This window comes from Triturus cristatus, chromosome 10 (genome assembly GCF_964204655.1).
Source record: "Triturus cristatus chromosome 10, aTriCri1.1, whole genome shotgun sequence".
Classification (NCBI taxonomy): Eukaryota; Metazoa; Chordata; class Amphibia; order Caudata; family Salamandridae; genus Triturus; species Triturus cristatus.
In genome coordinates, this window is record NC_140593.1 from 361,179,954 (window position 1) to 361,198,261 (window position 18,308).

The following is an 18,308-nucleotide window of genomic DNA, read 5'->3' on the forward strand; positions in this document are numbered from 1 at the left end:
TTGAAGTAATACATACCGTGACTAAACCAAGACAAGACTTGACAGATGTTGCACTCCCAGACCCCGACCTAACACTATATGTTGACGGCTCATGCATGAGGACAGGGGCGGGAGAATTAGTGGCAGCATATGCAGTGACTACTGATACTGTAATAATAGAGACTAAAAGAATAGACATATTGTCAGCACAAGCAGCAGAGCTCATCACCCTGACACAAGCGTGCATAAGAGCTAAGCACCTGAGAGTAAACATTTACACCGATTCTCTGGCGAGAAAGAGGTTTCTTGACCTCTCATGGGGCCAAGATACAGCATGGCCCCCATATTCAAGCCCTACTAGAAGCAATACATTTACCAACAGTCATAGCTATCCTAAAATGTAAAGCACATACTAGAGCCACAGATACCATTTCCCAAGGCAATGATCTGGCAGACCGAACAGCTAAACAGACAGCTCAGACCCCACTAGACATGACAAAGTTACAGGTTCAATAAGTGTCCAAAGCCATGACAGTTAGGGATCCTTCCAAGGATGTACAAGACATACAGACACATGCTACTATGGACGAATTAAAGAAATGGTCGGAACAAGGAGGGGTACTGACTGATCAGGGTTTCTTTCTGATTCAATGGTACAAATAATCATAAATACCGCACATAGTCCTGCACACTTAGGAGAGAAAGCAATGATAGATAGCTTACAGAATATATGGTTCAACAAGCACCTGCGTGCAGCAGCGAAACAAAAGGTCAGAACATGTATGATCTGTTGCCAATTCAATGCAGGCAAAGGCATTCCGATGGAACAAGGTGGATTCCATCCACCTGACCACCCTTTTGAAGTGCTCCAAATGGATTATATCCAAATAAACAGATGTAGAGGTTACAAATATGTCCTGGTACTAATGAAGCAGGTGTCCCTTCTGTTAGGGTATACCTGGAAATTCCATTGTGTGCGACATCCTGAAGCAGCAGTTGCCCTCTTTTTCATGCGAATGGTAGCTCATTCTAGAACAGGCTTATCTCCCTATGAAGTGGTCTTTGGTAGACCACCAAATATGTGGGGCACTACAATGCCTAAAAGATTACTGATGTTAATAGTAACATGCTGACAGATTACCTGGCTTCCTTGATGTCTGCACTACTCTCTTGTTGTTCGCAGGTTGCTGCCGCCTTCCCTGACAACACCCAGGTCAAAGAATACTCCATCGCTCCTGGATGAAAGGCGCCAAAGTCAGTGCTCTGGACCACGGGGACGGCCGTTAAAGTCAAAGTGCACCTTCACCACTCTTTTACAAAGGAAAAAGACTTTGAACTTGAATTTTGGATTTTGAACACCATTTTCTAGAGGAGACTCCCCAGCAGTTTCCACAAAGCTAAACTTAGATCTAAGTCAGAACCCGTTTGATCAATTAAGTCCACTAGGTGGTGAAGCGGTTGAACATGTATTCTGGCTCGCATAAGATCTTGGACAATAACATAAAGCAAAAATAAGAGAGCTAGATAAGAAGCAAATAGATGTATAGTGACTGTAATTTTTCAATCTCTTATGTGCATCACGATAATATGTATCAGCTTAATACTATTTTTCCTCCTATTGCCTCACTCTTATACTCCTCCACTAATGATACCATAAAGCACACATTTAGTGATCTGCCATCCTATGAGCTATCATATCGACTTGCCTTACGCAACAATACCTTTATTCAGATGCTGCACCATTCACATCAGACTAGCAATGCTACAGACTGCTGGGTCTGTGGCCGACTCCCCCCCTATCAGAACTATAAGGGAGTTTTGCCCCTCTTTCTCTATCCGTTCACACACAATGGCTCCTGTGGAGCATGGTTTAGTTTGATTAATTCCCTAGATTCGAATTCCGCAGTTTATCAAGACAACTGGGTATGGGGAAACCTGAACTTAGTTTTGCTTAAAGTCTGCTACCCTAACAAGGAGGGACTTCCCAAAAGAACAGGACCTGATCTAGAACATGAAGTATATGGATTAGGTAATTTTACACTTAACCTCATGATCCTGAACGTTGAATCTGAAGCTACACCAATCTTGCCCGCCATGTCCGTATTCCCAGTAAAAGGGGAATTATGTATAAGAAAGAATGGCTCCATACACATGGGCCATAGTAAATGCACCACTGTAATAAAATTCAGTGATCAAGGCAAGTCTACATTTAGAGCTTCTCGTCATTCCTACTTTATATGTGGCCAGACCGCATATATACGCCTACCTCTAGATTGGGATGGTACCTGTTACATAGCATTCCTCCTACCACCTGTTTTCCTAGCTCCTCCTGATTATCATAGAAATACTCATTTAGTACACAATAGACAGCAGAGAGATCTCCCAATTGTCGATTACACTGAAGCAGCATGGGAAAAATACACAGATTTCAATAAAGGTTTCTTTCCCTATATAGGTACAGTTACCAATAGTAAGCTGATACGTAGATTAACCAGAACCCTTGAAGCAGTAGTGAACGAAACTATTTCCGCCTTAGGCAATTTAACAGAAGAGCAGTCTGCTATGCGGATTGTTGTGCTTCAAAATAGTCTTGTCCTTGACGTTATCCTGGCCGATAGGGGCGGAGCTTGTAGGGTCATCGGATCAAGCTATTGCATTTTTCATACCAGAAAATTCGCCATCTGTATATAAAGCCATAACTCGCCTTCATAAGATTGTAAGCCAGATACACCAGAATCCAGGCACCTGGACTTGGTCCGGTTGGTTTTGGAGTGTATTATCTACCTTTGGATGGAGGGTCCTATCCTTCCTAGGTATTGGCCTTCTCATACTATTCAGTTGCTGTCTATGTCTACAATGTGGACCAGCGATCTGTGGTCTGTGTGCCACATCGTGTATTCCACCACCAAGATTTCATTCAAGATCACGGAAGAAGAAAGAAGAACAAATGATGCTATATGAACAGATCAATGGATTGATGAAGATTGATATCTCTTGAAGGGCAAGTAGGGGACAAGGAGGGAATGTGGAAATGTGGATTTTCCTGGTCAGTTATGTCCCCTATCTTGGACCCCAACGGTTCTATGTGCATGTCACAAGTACATGTATGTTTCCCTCCAGTTCCAGTTATGAAGACGCAAATACATGTGCGTCCACCGTCAACATGTCCTCTGTCAGATCCGCCATGAATGGGCTGGATATTCGATTCCTAAGTATGAAAGGCCACCGACTTTTTATGGCTAAGTTACTCCATTTTTGCAGTTCAGGCAGAGTAGGCCCGATTCTGTCCTCAAAGCCTTTCCCTGCTCTCTGCCTCTGACAGCATCAGTTTGAGCCCGCATCTGTATCCATGAACTTTGTCCTACTCCCTGTGCGGCTAACGGTGCCTGCCTCGGCCAGTTTTGCCTGCCTGCCAAGAAACCGTATTTCACCTTCGAATTATCTACTTTGCTCCTCAGCCGATGCATTCCTGTCTAGTAGTTTAAGTAAACATTCTTCCAGTTACCAAGCAAAAGGCCCGGCTTCTCTGTCCTCATGCAAGTAATTCATAGCCCTGTTACCATGGAAAGTTTCTGCCCCTTGCATCTCATATAGACACTTAGACGCTTGTGCACGCACTCACAGTCAGTATAGAATAGATTTTGTCCGAGAGCCCTTCCCTTGTGGATAACATAGTTCTTTAAACATAGGATGTTAGATATGATTTGGGATTAGGTTGACTTGACCCCCCAGACTTTTTGTCTCCACATGTAGAGCTAAATGTCAAGTCCCCTTCACCCTCTAGTTGCGCGTCAATCACACGTCATGCTGCTGCGCGCGCATCTCTGCCAAGTATTTCTGCTGACATTGCGAAATCATCTCCAGGTATCCACCCACACATGACAAATTACCCATTATCATCAAGTGGACGCCCACATGGACGCCCACCTTCACGCCTACTTACACGCCCACATGCTCTTATCTCATTCTCTCTTGCTCTCTTGCTTACGTACAATTGAGAAATGTATATATACTGTACTCTGTGAATAATGTTTTGAGAATATTGAGAATACTTTTCAGCCCCGTCCAGATCCTTTTTGGTGATGGAAATATTCTCCCTTTGACTCGAGTTATTGGAATAAAGCCCTTTATGAATCTGATACCACAGACTCAGCCTCTTGCTTTATGCATGATCTTATTGATAATATAAAAGTCTGAGAGCGTAATATTTTATTTACCACAAGAGAAAAGGGGCTACTTTAAAGACTGAGAAAGTTCTTTCAATTAAAGTGTAAAAAGTCTAAAATCGGTGTGTCTAGATTCGGCAACATAAATAGAGTCATTGTAGGCAAATTCAAGACCTGTGGAAATCTTGAAAGGGTAGAGAAATGAGAAGTTAGGGAAAAGCAGAATATCTGTGGAGCACTAATTATTGCTGGAATATGTATTATTCAGAAATTTAAAGACTTACAGAAAAACGTCCTCTGTGCTCATCCTTCCAGATATGATTAGATAGGCCCCAAATCGGTAACCCGCAGCATATGTGAAGTACAGGAATGACTGACTGAATGCAAAACAACCACCATAGGTGTGTGCTCTCTTGTGAGCATTTCTGAAACACATAAAACATAAATACTATTTAGTTTTGCCAAAAAATCAATTCCAATGAAAACATCTGTGAATACGAGTGCACATTATTTCCTCTCAATAGTATCACATGAGATAATGAAAAGATTCAAACACAACATTCACAAACTCACGCTACTGCACATGACAAGATTGGAACCACATCTCAATTACAGACCTATCCACTCAAGACTAATCAACCACAGCCAAATGATTAAAGCCCAGTGGCCAAGGGATGATGGAATTATGTGGAACAAATGATGAATGATTACTATCTTTACTGTAGAATAACTTGTGTGGCATTCGCGGTATGAAGGGGTAAATGAGTGAACGGGTTAACATTAGAGTGTCGGTGTGTCCTACAGTGTTGACTGCTCTGTGGTCGAGAACCTTGCCTCACTGGCAATTGGAGACTTTGGGAAGGCAGTGGATGAGGTGACATAACATTTATAACAATAAATGTCTTTGTATGTTCATCATGGAGAAGTAATCTTTCATAAATGGCTATGAGCAAGGCTGCTAGCACTTCAACAAACTTGTTAATCATCAGAAATGGATAGGTACTTTACTTTGGAATTTTGAAGAGTACAGAAGAGAGCCTGAGACTTTGAGCACCTCACAGTGAACTTCACCAGCTTCCTCTCTCTTACATTCTCCATCTTGAAACAGTGTTTGAGGTGCAAGAATGTGTCAGAGTTTGAAGTGCAGGTGTGTCACCATTGTTGCTTTTTATCGTTTGACACCTCACGTCCGCTGTGATTCTTGTGTTGGCAATGATCTACGTATGCAACCACTGCATTATGTTTGACTGCTTGTGTTGTAGCGCGAACAACTTGGATGCCTACCTTATCATTTAGTTAGTGGATATCTGCTGCGGCCACGGATTCTACCAATAGAAACTGCCACGTTAATTTATAGAAAAACCTTCAGACTCAAAATGCAGAAGTGTTTGGGTATTACATTGAATAACAGAGTGTTTAATTGTGTGTCTATGTTGTGCCGTGACTGTAGTACATCTGTGTAAAACTTGGCAGTTTTAAGGTTGTTTTATGTCACATCAGGAGCCCTTTGTAAAGTTGACACAATGGTAAAATGTTATCCCATTTAGGTGTGGGCAGCATACTCAGGCAAAGAAAGAAAAATATTATCAAGAATGAATTGCCAAAAAACAGATGGATATACTGTTTGGAGATCCTAAATGAACTGCCAATTGTAGACTCATTGGGTCATAATAATTCTGAGATCTGTGAGCAAATGCCAGACCTACATTACATTGCTAAAATGAATACCCTGCTTGAGAAAGAAAATTATATAACAAATATTAAAAGAATGCTGAAATTATGGAATAATTTGTCCATCACCAATTAATCCTCAAAAAAGGTTTTCTTTGAAGCAAGCAAGTGCAGCGCAAAATGTTTCTACTCCACTGATCACCCACCACAAAGAGAAGTGAGGGGCAATCAATCACTTCTTCAAAAACCAGTTCTACAAAATACAAGAAAACATCTACAACATAATGCCATTTAACATCACCACAAAAATGCAAATCTGGAGCACACCCAAGTGGTCCACTAGGACGACCTTCTTTGCAATTTATAGTACAAATTTGTGAAAGTCACTTTTTAAACACACTCCCACCTTCAATGTGAAGATCAATATTAAGTCAAAGTATCTTCCTAGACGTGGACCAGGTCCTGCTTCTCTTGAAGAAACTCAACTTGATGATCTCTCTAACTATCCTACACCTATGATACCCGGGGAAGAGCACAGAAATAGGGTTTACCTGCCAAGTCCAGATGAAAAAGCAATGCCCTCCTGCAAAACTGGCTGTCTGAATCAGGTTACAGTGAAGTACAATCATCTTCTAATTGGTCAATTATGTTTTCTTTAAGGAGTCTGTAGCTTTCAAAACCATCACTCATGTTCTAGTCAACAACCTCTCATATCAAAAGCGCTCTGACAAAGTTGTTTTGCAGTGGTTCTTCTCTTACTTGAAAAAACAGAACAAAGTGGGTCTAGATGGGTTCCTTTACATCCAAACCCATTTATAATCCCCTGAGGTGTTTATGAAAGCTCCATCATATCTCCATTTTTTTTCAATTTGTCTATTGGCATTTGAAACTATCATATCTCCATTCATTGTCCACATCTACATAGAGCCCTTGAGAGGCCTGCTCATCAACAAGACGATTGTAGGAAGCTGGCTCTGCATATATGTTAGACCTGGCATAATTGTTGTGGGTTTCCCTAGTGTAGGAGAGTAGGGTCTGCTATCCTATGGTCACCCCAAATTTTTGCTTTTTGCTTCACTGGTTTTTGACATATTGAGGCTGTGGGCCTGCTAATCAGACCCCCAGCCTGCTGTTCTCTCTAACTAAATTGACACTATGCACCCTAGGTGCATAACCAATTGGAATTGGATCACCCTGTGAGCCCCTGTACCAGTGTACACTAGGTACCCAGGGCATTGGTGTTTCTAAGGCCTACCAGGGGCTGAAGCATGTATTATGCCACCCCTGGCCTGGCCTAACAAATTTGACAAAACTGGCTGATCACACAGCTGGGGTAAGTTGGTGTAACCACCTCTTACTTAGGTGTAGTATACCTATACCTAACCTTATATGGGACACATGTTAACCTATAAGTCACTCCTATGGCAGGCCTTGACAATCCTGAAGGCAGAGTGCTTGGTTCCATGTGAGATGGTGCTCTGGCATGAGCTGAGCCTGTCTGCAGTGGTCGGAACAACTTCCTTCTACCGTTTCCAGATATCGTCATACCATATACTCTTAAGTGCATTATGAACCTCGCGGTTAAATGCTATCTTTGGTTCGGCTTTATCAAAACATGTCGAGTAAGGTGTCATACGAATTGGAATACTAACCCCTCGCCAATTCTGGCAACGGGGTTAGCATTCCACCCTTCTAGAGGGACACGACATGTACAGTACCTGAAACCCGGGTAAAATCAGACATAGCCTCAGCTCCACAAAATGGATGCTGCCACCACAGACACAAGTCTGCCCTCCTGCTGCTGGGAGTCCTTCCAGCTTGGGAGACGTGGACAAAGGGTTTCCTGCAGGGGAGGTGCGAGCACCACCCCAGACAGGATTTTGTGTATTGGTCAGGTAGGGCTTGAAAGGAAACAGACATGCCTGATGCTCACAAGGAGCCTCGGTGCATATGCCAGTTCAAACCGGTCCTGGGGCACACCAGCCCCGGACCTGGGGTGAGCTGGACAAAGGATTGGGGGTCTAACCACCCCCCTTCCTGGTCCCACCCTTAGGGAGGGACCTAGCAGGTAGTCCGGCCCCTAGAATCCGCTTAAAGGTAGGAGCTGTGTCCTAAGACTTCAGACATCCTGGAATCAACTTACTACAAAGAAGAAGACGGGAACTTCGATGCTCTGCTGCACAGAGGACTGAAGGAAATCTCCCCTATGGTCAGGGAGTGACCATCTTGCTAACGCAAGCACCAACCAGCTATTCGACGTCTGCTTTGCTGCCGCCTCCCGCCGGAGCCCGAGCCCAGAGCCTGACAAGACCTGGACCTCCAGACCTCTCACCGCCCGATCCACAGTCCCTGAAAAGAAGGAACCCGTGGAGGCACTGAGACACGTGGAGCCAGCCATCTTGGAAGACCGACGACAAGCTGCAAGCGCAACAGCAGAGGCTCCCTCCAAGTTGTGCTTTGGGTCCTGAGAAGCCCAACCACCGAGCAGCATCTGCACCAAAGGTGAGCCCTCCAGCATCTCCACGATCTGCGTGGGGCCCCTCTGCACTTTGCATCTCGACGCGCCTGCCCGGTCCCTGGCCCTTTGGCTAGTGGCCATTTTGGCAACCTAACTTGAAATCAACGACGCTGGTCTGGTTGCTCCAGACTGGCCCCAGCTGCTCTCCAAAGGAGCAGCCCCTCTGACCTTGCTGGTCAGAACAATCAGCTTTCTTTACTTTCCACGACTCCTGCCTTTGCCAAGGCTTGTTTGCTTCCTTCGAGTCGCCGACACCGCCGACAGCGAGAGCCTGCGTGGGACAGCTCGTGAACCGACTCCTGGACGTCGTCGACCTTCAGGGACCACGTGGCTGCGGAGACAAGCTACACCTCATCACCTGTTTGCACCCGACATCGCCTGGTACCTACCTGGTGCCACGCCGGTCACTGGCTAGTGACTGTGAACACTTTCCCCTCTGCTTTCAGGTCTTCTACAACTCCGATCCACTCTTGGATCCACCGCATCTCTTCTGGACCGACCGCCTGCAGGATCTTTGTCATCAGGCTCCATTGAATCGATAGAAGAAACCCGACGCACTTCGAGACCTATGCACCCGCTTCCTGTGGGTGAGGTAAAGCTGGCACTCCGGTGCCCAAGTGTAGAGAAACATCTCTAGTGTCTGTGTTTTGAATCTTAAATTCGTAGTCCATCCAGAAGACCCTTCTAGCAGTAACTTTTGAACTTTTACGCACCCATTGAAAACCTATGGGAGCACGCGTGTAACTTCCCTCACTGCACACGCGACCCGTGGACCTCCTGGTCACTAACTGAAGTTAGCTCCTTGTAGGCCCAGCGATTCTAGAGGCCCTAGGCCTTTTCCCTTTCCTGTTCGTGGTACTTATACCACTATTTTAGTATATGGTTTGATCGGCCACCAGGGCCTATCCATATAAAGTGCAACTTCTGTATATTATAACATTGTCTTGTTCAACGATTTGTGCTCCTGTGCTCATAAAGAGTCTAGGGGATACTTTGAGTAATAAATACATATATATTTTGAATATATATCTGTGTGGTGTCCTTTCATTGGTATAAAGGGGGTTACATATGGTAAAACAGCTTGCTTAACACGCTTTAACGAGTTTAGCCTCAAAGACTGCTTAGCCTACGCTACCACTAGAGCAGCTAGTCCGAAAAGGTTGACTTACAACCACACCATAAGGGTTGCTTGGCATGGTACAAGGTGGTCACTTTAACTAGTGAACAGCATATACCAGGCCAACTTCTCACATTGGTGAGCAGCGGTTGGATTTGAGCTTGCTGTGTTTTACCTCTGTAATCTCTTTGTTACCAATTGAAAGATCATACAGGTACCTTTAGGTACATATAAAACAAGATAGATATACTTAAGTTCTACTGAACTTAGTTGTTGTAGAGCAAAGGGAGTAGCACACCCTGACTACAACTACTAGATAGGTTTTGTAGGAAAACCCAAGTGTAGGTAGTTGCAACACATCCACCCACACTTAAGAGCAATGGCTGGGGCAGAGGGGTCCAATGTACCCATCTCTGTTGAGAGTGACCCCCAGAGGGCACCATCCATCTTTGCTACCCTAAACCAAAATGAGCTCAGGCAGTTGGCAAATATCAGGGGCCTTAAACAGCCCAAGAACCCTACCTCTGCTGAACTCAGAGAGCTCTTACAGGCTGATGAAGATCAGAACGCTCTCAAAAAAGCCTCCCAGTTAGGCCCCTTAGGGACTGGAACAGGAGGCCCCCCTTCTGAAGATGCTACTGAGGTACCCCTTTCCAATAGTCACCCCTTAGATGAGAATCATACTACAGAGGATGAAAGTGATAAGGGTACTGAGACAGAAGGTAGTGGGGATGAAGGGAGAACTAGCCCAGTGCCAAGTGTTATATGTGGCCCAGCTAACCTAAGGCTACTGGGGACTGACAATGGGGTCACCCCATTGGATCTCCCTAGTGGACTTAACCAGGGGTTTGGGAGGCAAAGGCATCACTCAGGTGAATCTAATGCTTCTCATGCCTCTAGAGGCTCTCAAGGTCACTCCAGAAGAAGGATGACCACCCCTCAGAGGAGGGAACATGAGGCCAGAATGCAGGAAGCTCAGCTGAGAATCAGGAGACAGGAGCTAGAAGTAGCTCTGATGGAAGAGAAACTGAGTAAGGCTAGGCAACCTAGAGAGAGTGGGGCTATACCCACTGGTGGCAGCATTGTCCCTAAGGACAAAGATAGGGTCTTTGACAATAGGAACCTGTCCAAGGTTGTGCCCCCCTACAAAAGTGGGGATGACATCCACAAATGGATGACTGCTCTTGAGAGAGCCTGCAAAGTGCAGCAGGTTCCTGAAGACCAGTGGGCAGCAATCTTATGGCTCTCCTTTGAAGGAAGAGGCAGAGATAGACTCCTCACTGTTAGAGAGGAGGATGTCAGAAACTACAGAGCCCTGAAGTGTGTCCTAGTTGATGGGTTAGGCTTAACCACTGAACAGTACAGGTTAATGTTCAGAGACACCCAGAAGACACAGACTCAGGACTGGTCTGAATACATTGAATGTGCCACTAAGGCTTTGTAGGGTTGGTTGCTGGGAAGTAAGGTATCTGATTATACAGGATTGTACAATTTGATGATGAGAGAACAGATTTTAAATAACAGTCAGAACCAGCAACTGCATCAACACTTGGTTGACTCAGATCTGACCTCTCCCCAAGAATTGGGAAAGAAGGCAGACAAATGGGTCAGAACCAGGGTTAAGCAAAAGAACCAGAACCAGGGCCAAGGGGGTGATCAGAAGAAAACAGACCAAAAGGGTGGAGATCAGAAATATAAAGACCAGAAGTCTTCAACAGGGCCCCAAACTAGTACTAACGAGGGTGGGTCCCAGCCTAAAGGGAAGAAGAAAGAAGGTCCAAAGAAACCCTGGTGCAAATCTTGCAAGAATACAACTCACTGGACTAGTGATTGTAAGAAGGGTGGAGCCCCCAACACTGTTGCCCCTAAGGCACCTGCTCCCAGTACTACTGTTAGCAGTGTTGGTCCCCAGACAAAGGGTGTAGTGGGAATCACTATGGGAACTGAAGGAGATTCTGACTTAGACAGAACCCTGACACAGGCAGTCTTGATCTGTGATGGGGACATGGATTTGTCCCTGACTGTGAGCCCCAGTAACCTGGGCAAGTACAGACAGACTCCTTTAATAAATGAAAAAGTGGCTCAAGCCTACAGGGACACATGTGCCAGTGTCACAATGGTGACACCAGGCTTTGTGGACCCTGGACAGTACATACCAGGTGAGAATTACCTGGTGACCAATGCCAGCAATGCCACTACTTCACATAGTGTGGCAGTTGTTAACTTCTCATGGGGAGGGGTAACTGGCCTCAAAAGGGTTGTGGTTAGTGCAGACCTCCCAGTAGAATGTTTGTTGGGCAATGACCTAGAGAGTTCTCTATGGTCAGAAGTGGAGTACAGGACACATGCAGAGATGTTAGGTATATCACCACATGTCCTTGCTGTGACCAGGTCACAGGCCAAAAAGTGCCTTACTGAACCACAGGTCTTGGATCCTGGAACAATGGACCAAGCACCTACCAAGAAGAAGAACAGGAGGGTTAAGGCTGTGCCTTCCCCCCTGCCTCCAAGTGATGATCAGCCTTCCCAGGAAGATGATCTAGAGAACCCTGAAGGAACTGTCCCTGAAGAGCTTGAACCTGATCAGGTTGAGTTTCTGGGGACAGGGGGACCTTCCAGGGCTGACTTGGGGCAGGCTCAGTTATCCTGTCCATCTCTTGAACCCCTCAGACAGCTGGCTGCTGCTGAGGCTGCTGGGAATGCTCAAGGTACCCATAAAGTGTATTGGGATGATGGGCTCCTTTATTCAGAGGCTAGAGACCCAAAACCTGGTGCAACCAGGAGGTTGGTTATACCTCTGCAATTTAGGGGCTTCCTTCTTACCTTGGCCCATGATATTCCTCTAGCAGGACACTTAGGCCAGAACAAGACTTGGGACAGGCTTGTCCCTCACTTTCACTGGCCTCACATGAATGAAGATACCAAGGAGTTTTGTCGCTCCTGTGTAACCTGCCAAGCCAGTGGCAAATCAGGTGGCACAACAAAGGCCCCCCTAATACCACTACCTGTGGTGGGGGTCCCTTTTGAAAGAGTGGGAATAGATATAGTGGGTCCCATGGATCCTCCCACTGCATCTGGGCACAGATTTATACTGGTGGTAGTGGATCACGCCACCAGGTATCCAGAGGCAATTCCCCTTAGGACCACTACAGCTCCTGTTGGGGCCAGGGTCCTGCTAGGAGTATTCTCCAGAGTGGGGTTTCCTAAGGTGGTGGTTTCTGACAGAGGTACCAACTTCATGTCAGGATACTTGACAGCTATGTGGAAGGAATGTGGTGTCAACTACAAGTTCGAAAAAGGTACTAAGTCCAACAACACAGAACAGAAAGCCACTCGGAAGCTATAAACAAAGTGAAAAACCTCTCCGGATAATTAATACATCACTGCCGCACGAGGGGCAAACGGAGAGGCACTCCATCCATCCATTGGCAACCAGATCCGACATTCCCGAACACTCGGAGCAGGAGGGGCAATCTTCAACAAACCCCCAGCTCAACCAACGAATGAACGATCTTGTAGTAAACCTAAGCTCCTGGATTCTCACGGATGATGAACTCAGTGTCCTCAATAGAGGGTTGGGCTTTGTGCCCACTCATCTGGGTGACCCATTCACTCTGCGATGTGAGTTGGAAAATTTCTTTAGGAAAGTCCGACTCCATTTTTTCTTTAAGAATAGGGAGTTAGATGACGACAGCGCACCCAGTCAAGATCCTAGCCTTGTCAACACGGGATTACGCCCTATAAGCAACTTCACACCTTTGGCACACCAGGTTCCCTCTCAGGTGTGCACTTTTGAAAAGGCGGTGACCTCTGATGTGATGGCATTATGCGATACACAGCCTACGAATTTTTGTAATTTTTCTAGAAAGGACAAACTGGCCCTCCAGAATTTAACCAAAGACACGTCCGTTACCATTAAGCCAGCGGATAAGGGGGGCGCTACGGTCCTGCAAGACACTGTCGTCTACCGAACTGAGTGCCTTCGGCAACTTATGGACACTAAATCCTATCGGATCTTAGAAACAGATCCTACTCCAAGACTAACCCTGGAGATAAAACATCTGGTCGAGGAAGGAGAGGCAGAAGGGTGGATAACGCCGCAGGAAGCTCGTTTCCTGGTGATCAACAGTCCGGTGATGCCCTATTTGTACTGCCTCCCTAAGATTCACAAAAGCCAACGGCCCCCTCCAGTACGTCCCATCATCTCTGGGATAGGTTCATTGCTGGAGCCCTTATCCAAGTTTGTAGATGTCTTTCTACGACCAATGGTCTCAGAAATGCCTACTTACCTCAAGGATACTGCTGATGTCCTGCGGATGCTACCAGATATCGAGTTCGATACCAGTACCGATATTTTGGTAAGTTTTGATGTGGAGTCACTCTACACGTGCATTCCGCAAGTTGAAACTCTGGATTCCATCAAAGGACTTCTAGAAGCACGTAACTTGAATAGTATGACCCCCGTTGTTTTCATCATGGAGTGTGCCAGGATAGCCATGACTTAGAATTTTTTTAGATTCGAAGATCAGATTGTTTTACAAATCTCTGGCACATCCATGGGGAGCGTTTTTGCGCCCAGCCTCGCCAACCTCTATGTTCATCTGTTTGAACAACATTATGTACTGAACCACAGCAACCCATTTCTTAAACATCTGGTGCTGTGGAAGAGATACATCGACGATATACTGGTGGTTTGGCGGGGCACAATTCAAGAGATCCAGGCCTTTCACATTTGGCTCAATCAACAAAACGCCTTCTTAAAGTTCACCATTGAGCATAGCAAACAAAGATTATCTTTTCTAGATATTTCCATCTTTCCTGTTGGGGATACTCTACACTGTGATCTCTTCAAGAAACCTATGTCAAGAAACTCTTTACTTTTATTTGACAGCTACCATCCCAGGGCCCTCAGAGAGAATCTCCCTGTGGGCCAGTTCCTATGTATCAGGAGGAACTGTTCCACTAGGGATCTCTTTGACAAACATGCCAGAGAATTGGCACTTCAACTTCAATCGCGCCGGTATCCTAAGCGATTAGTGCGTCAGGCGTGGAAGAGGGCTTCCAACAACAATCGGGATGCGCTGTTGGACAACAGCATTTCTAGGACTTCTAATGACAGGTTGACCTTTGTAACTACTTTCTCTACTCTATCCAACAGGCTACAAAAAAACGTACGCAAACACTGGCACATTCTTAATGTAGCCTCAGATAACATTCCACCTCCTTTGTTTGCATTTAAAAAGGGTCCAAGTTTACGAAATAGTCTGGTACACACACGACCACCAACACGACCTGCACGTACTGACAACACCTTGTGGTCATTACCCCCGGTACGAGGTCACTACCCCTGTGGCTCTTGCAGCGCTTGTCCCCAGACAACCAAGGCCACATCAGTCGACATAGGCACAAGTCGTCCCTGGATACTTAACAGCCACACGAACTGCAATTCTGAGTGCGTGATATATATGATCACATGCCCTTGCTCCTTACATTATATTGGGCACACTACACGCAAAGTCAAGCTCCGCATTAGTGAGCATAAGAGCACGATCCGATGCAGGAAACAGTCCACCTGCCTCACAGATCACTTTCTGGTCAAACAACACAGAGCCGACGATCTAAGGTGGGTCGTTTTGGAACGACCCTTGATTCCTCAGCATGTAACAGACATTACCCGGTTTCTGTTTCTGCGAGAGCAGCGGTGGATCTTTAAAATGAGAACAGACATGCATGGTCTAAATGACAACATTCCATGGACCTCCATCTAAATTGTCGGTCCTTAGTATCCCCAATTACTCTTTAACACTCTCATAGCATTTTGGGGACTCCATCATGAGCTATTTTTCTGGGTCCCTGATAGCTCATGATTTTCTGTTTTTCTGATCAGCACGTACCCTCATGAAATTACATCTGTGAGGATTTAATTGTAGGAACATGTTACACATATTTCCCTCGAGACATTGACAAGACAATGACAGTGTCTCGTGTTCTACCCTATTCTGGTTGGAGACCTCCGGAGTGCATATCTTTTGGTCACTGAGTGGACAGGGGTTGCTGTCCCCGGTCCCCTTCCCCTACACCTTTATCGTCTATTAATTCTACTAACGTCCTTTCGATAGAGTGAGTTATATCACGAATAAGGACTATTGGTTGTCTTTTTGATTGTTGTTGCCTATTCACGAGTTGTGCATGGTATACATATCCACTGGGTATTTATGCAACCTTCTCAATCTGAAGCTGGGGTTGGTTTACCTAATTACCCCGTGTCTATATCTTGACAGCATTCACAGCACGGGTGTTTTCTTGGGTCTAGCTCGGATTGAGCCCCCTAGCCTTCTATCGTGCCTTGTGCTTATTGTATGGCGGACTACAGGGGTTTCACCATAAGCGTTTGGCTCAGTTTATCGATACCTCGGTCTACATGTTTTGTGTGTGGTGTTCGTACGAGTCCGCACACTTCTAGTGCTGACCCCCCTCTTCATGCTTTAATTCCTTTTTGCAGAGCATGAATGATTCGTCCTGAGCCTTAGCCCCACTCCATCGACAACCTTGCAAACAGTACGCTTGATGTTTGTATGAGCTCCTTCTATATTGATTTTACTGTGCACTACTCTTGTGCTTGTGCATTTTATATACAGACTCTCCCTGTCTGCATGGAGCATGGGCGAGTGACCGATTCTCTCGCAGTATCCAGGACTGGGAATGTGCTAGAGACTAGTGTCCCGATACCGCTCATTTCCCCATTTGGTGACTGCTGGTTTCTTTGATCAAGTGCACGCCCATGAGCAGGAGAGAGACGCTGCACACTCTCTCGCAACATTCAGGACTGCGCATGTGCTAGAGACAAGTGTCTCGATACCGGCTCATGTTCGTTTCAGATACGCAGGCCTATATAGAAGATGATTACCTGCACCTGTTTCTCGAGTGAATGATCGCTCCAATTAGAGTGGGTATTTAAAGAGCCCTCCCCTTCCTGCCGTCACCTCCCAGACTGCGCGGAGTCCGGTCTGAGGTATCGACGGACAGGTAAGGAGAGGGGAACTTGAGACTCTGTATAGAGTAGACCTAGGCATCTGGTCTAAGTTTGTTGTTTGTTGTGTATATTTGGGTAGTAGTCAGTACAATGGAACCACCTATTGTTGAACAACTAATAGAGGTACAGTAACCCTCTCTGGACTTGATAGTAGAAAGCATGTAGAGAGGGGTTGTGATTTTAGAATCATATGAAGGGTGGCCCCTTATTTGACTGCACCATATATAGTTTTAAGAGTGGTTCATTCTTCTGTTCATTGGCATACCGGGATGAGAATATCTGGTTGGTCTGGATGTGGAAAACAGCGACTCTCCCGTATACCTGGCCTGTCTTGCTTGTAGGACGTTTTCTTAGAGTCATGGTTTTTACTGGTGTGGTGGTGTTAAATGGAGAGTAAGGGGTGTAGATAGACAAGTATCCATGCACAACTTGCCTTTTTTTCCCTACTTGTTAACTGAGCGGTGCCTCCTTCTCCGAGCAGTCAGCCGGGTGAGGTGAGGCTGTCCTCCCACAGAAAGCTGGGTGAGTTGAATTTATCATTATATATCTTTTCCTTTATTAGTAACCACGCTTTGTTTTTTTTTTGATGAGTAACACAGTGTCTAAAAGTCACTGTAGAATGATGGTCACTGAGGCTGTATTCAATTCTGTGATATACCTCTCTTATGGTTGGATTTTCCCTATTTTTTGTAGGAAAGGAGATCAAGTTCTTATACCCAAGCAAAAAGGTTGCTTGTCTGGTAGGGTGGCTGTTGCCACATAATATTTTACGACTTTTCGTTTTTCACTAATTTTTCACTAGATATGTCATTCCTGCAGTAGCCTTATTTTTCATCTATTTAGGTCCTGATGAAAGCCGGGTCAGTTGACCGTTCCGGCTGAAACATGTCGACCCTATGAGACCAAATCAGGAAATAGTCTATCCTTTTAAGACTATTTGTTTTTTTTAGATATGACACATGGTCAATCCTTAATAAACATATTTTTTGCCCACGTAGTCATTTTTAATACACTTTCACGTTATAGCACTGCACACATATTTTAGTTTCATTTCGAGTCTTAATAAGTTGGATCACACACTGTGTCAGGAGTCTCTGTATTTTGGGATCAATAGGTCGGGCACTCAGTAGAGCCGGCTGGTTCGATAGTATGGGCCCAGACCTTGACCCCTCAGAGTCTCAGATGACGAAGCTCCGCCAATGAGGGTGGGCTGATGGACTCTTAACTTCTGACACAGTGATGTATTAATTATCCGGAGAGGTTTTTCACTTTTTTTATAGCTTCCGAGTGGCTTTCTGTTCTGTGTTGTTGGACTTAGTACCTTTTTCTAGTTGTTTTCTGTGTTGTCTGGGGAACAAAGGTACCTTAGTCGTTAAACTAGCTTCCCCTTGGACCCTTGTATATATGGTGTTTTTGGTTGGTCAACTACAAGTTCACCACTCCTTATCACCCACAATGCAATGGGCTTGTTGAGAGATTCAACAAGACCCTAAAGGGTATGATCAAAGGATTACCTGAAAAGCTCAGGCGAAAATGGGACATCCTTCTACCCTGCCTTCTGTTTTCTTACAGAGAGGTCCCACAAAAAGGAGTTGGCTACAGCCCCTTTGAATTGTTGTTTGGGCACCCTGTGAGAGGCCCACTGTGTTTAGTGAAGGAAGGAAGGATGGGAGTTACCTCTCAAAAAGCCTAAACAAGACATAGTGGACTATGTACTTGGTCTCCGCTCCAGGATAGCTGAGTATATGGAGAAGGCATCCAAAAACCTTGAGGCAAGCCAGGCCTTACAGAAAGCTTGGCATGACCAAAAGGCTGTCTTGGTTG

General features: G+C 45.5%; 1 protein-coding gene across 4 annotated transcripts in view; it reads right to left on the reverse strand.

Moving 5' to 3' along the window:
- Window positions 1-18,308, reverse strand: part of LOC146789441 (ATP-binding cassette sub-family B member 5-like) — a 1,226,636-nt gene that overhangs the window by 153,074 nt on the left and 1,055,254 nt on the right. For all 4 annotated transcript variants that reach the window (XM_085631579.1, XM_085631577.1, XM_085631580.1 and 1 more), the window contains one exon: window positions 4,430-4,570. In XM_085631579.1, the coding sequence (XP_085487705.1) occupies window positions 4,430-4,570 (141 nt within the window). The remainder of the gene's footprint in view (window positions 1-4,429; window positions 4,571-18,308) is intronic.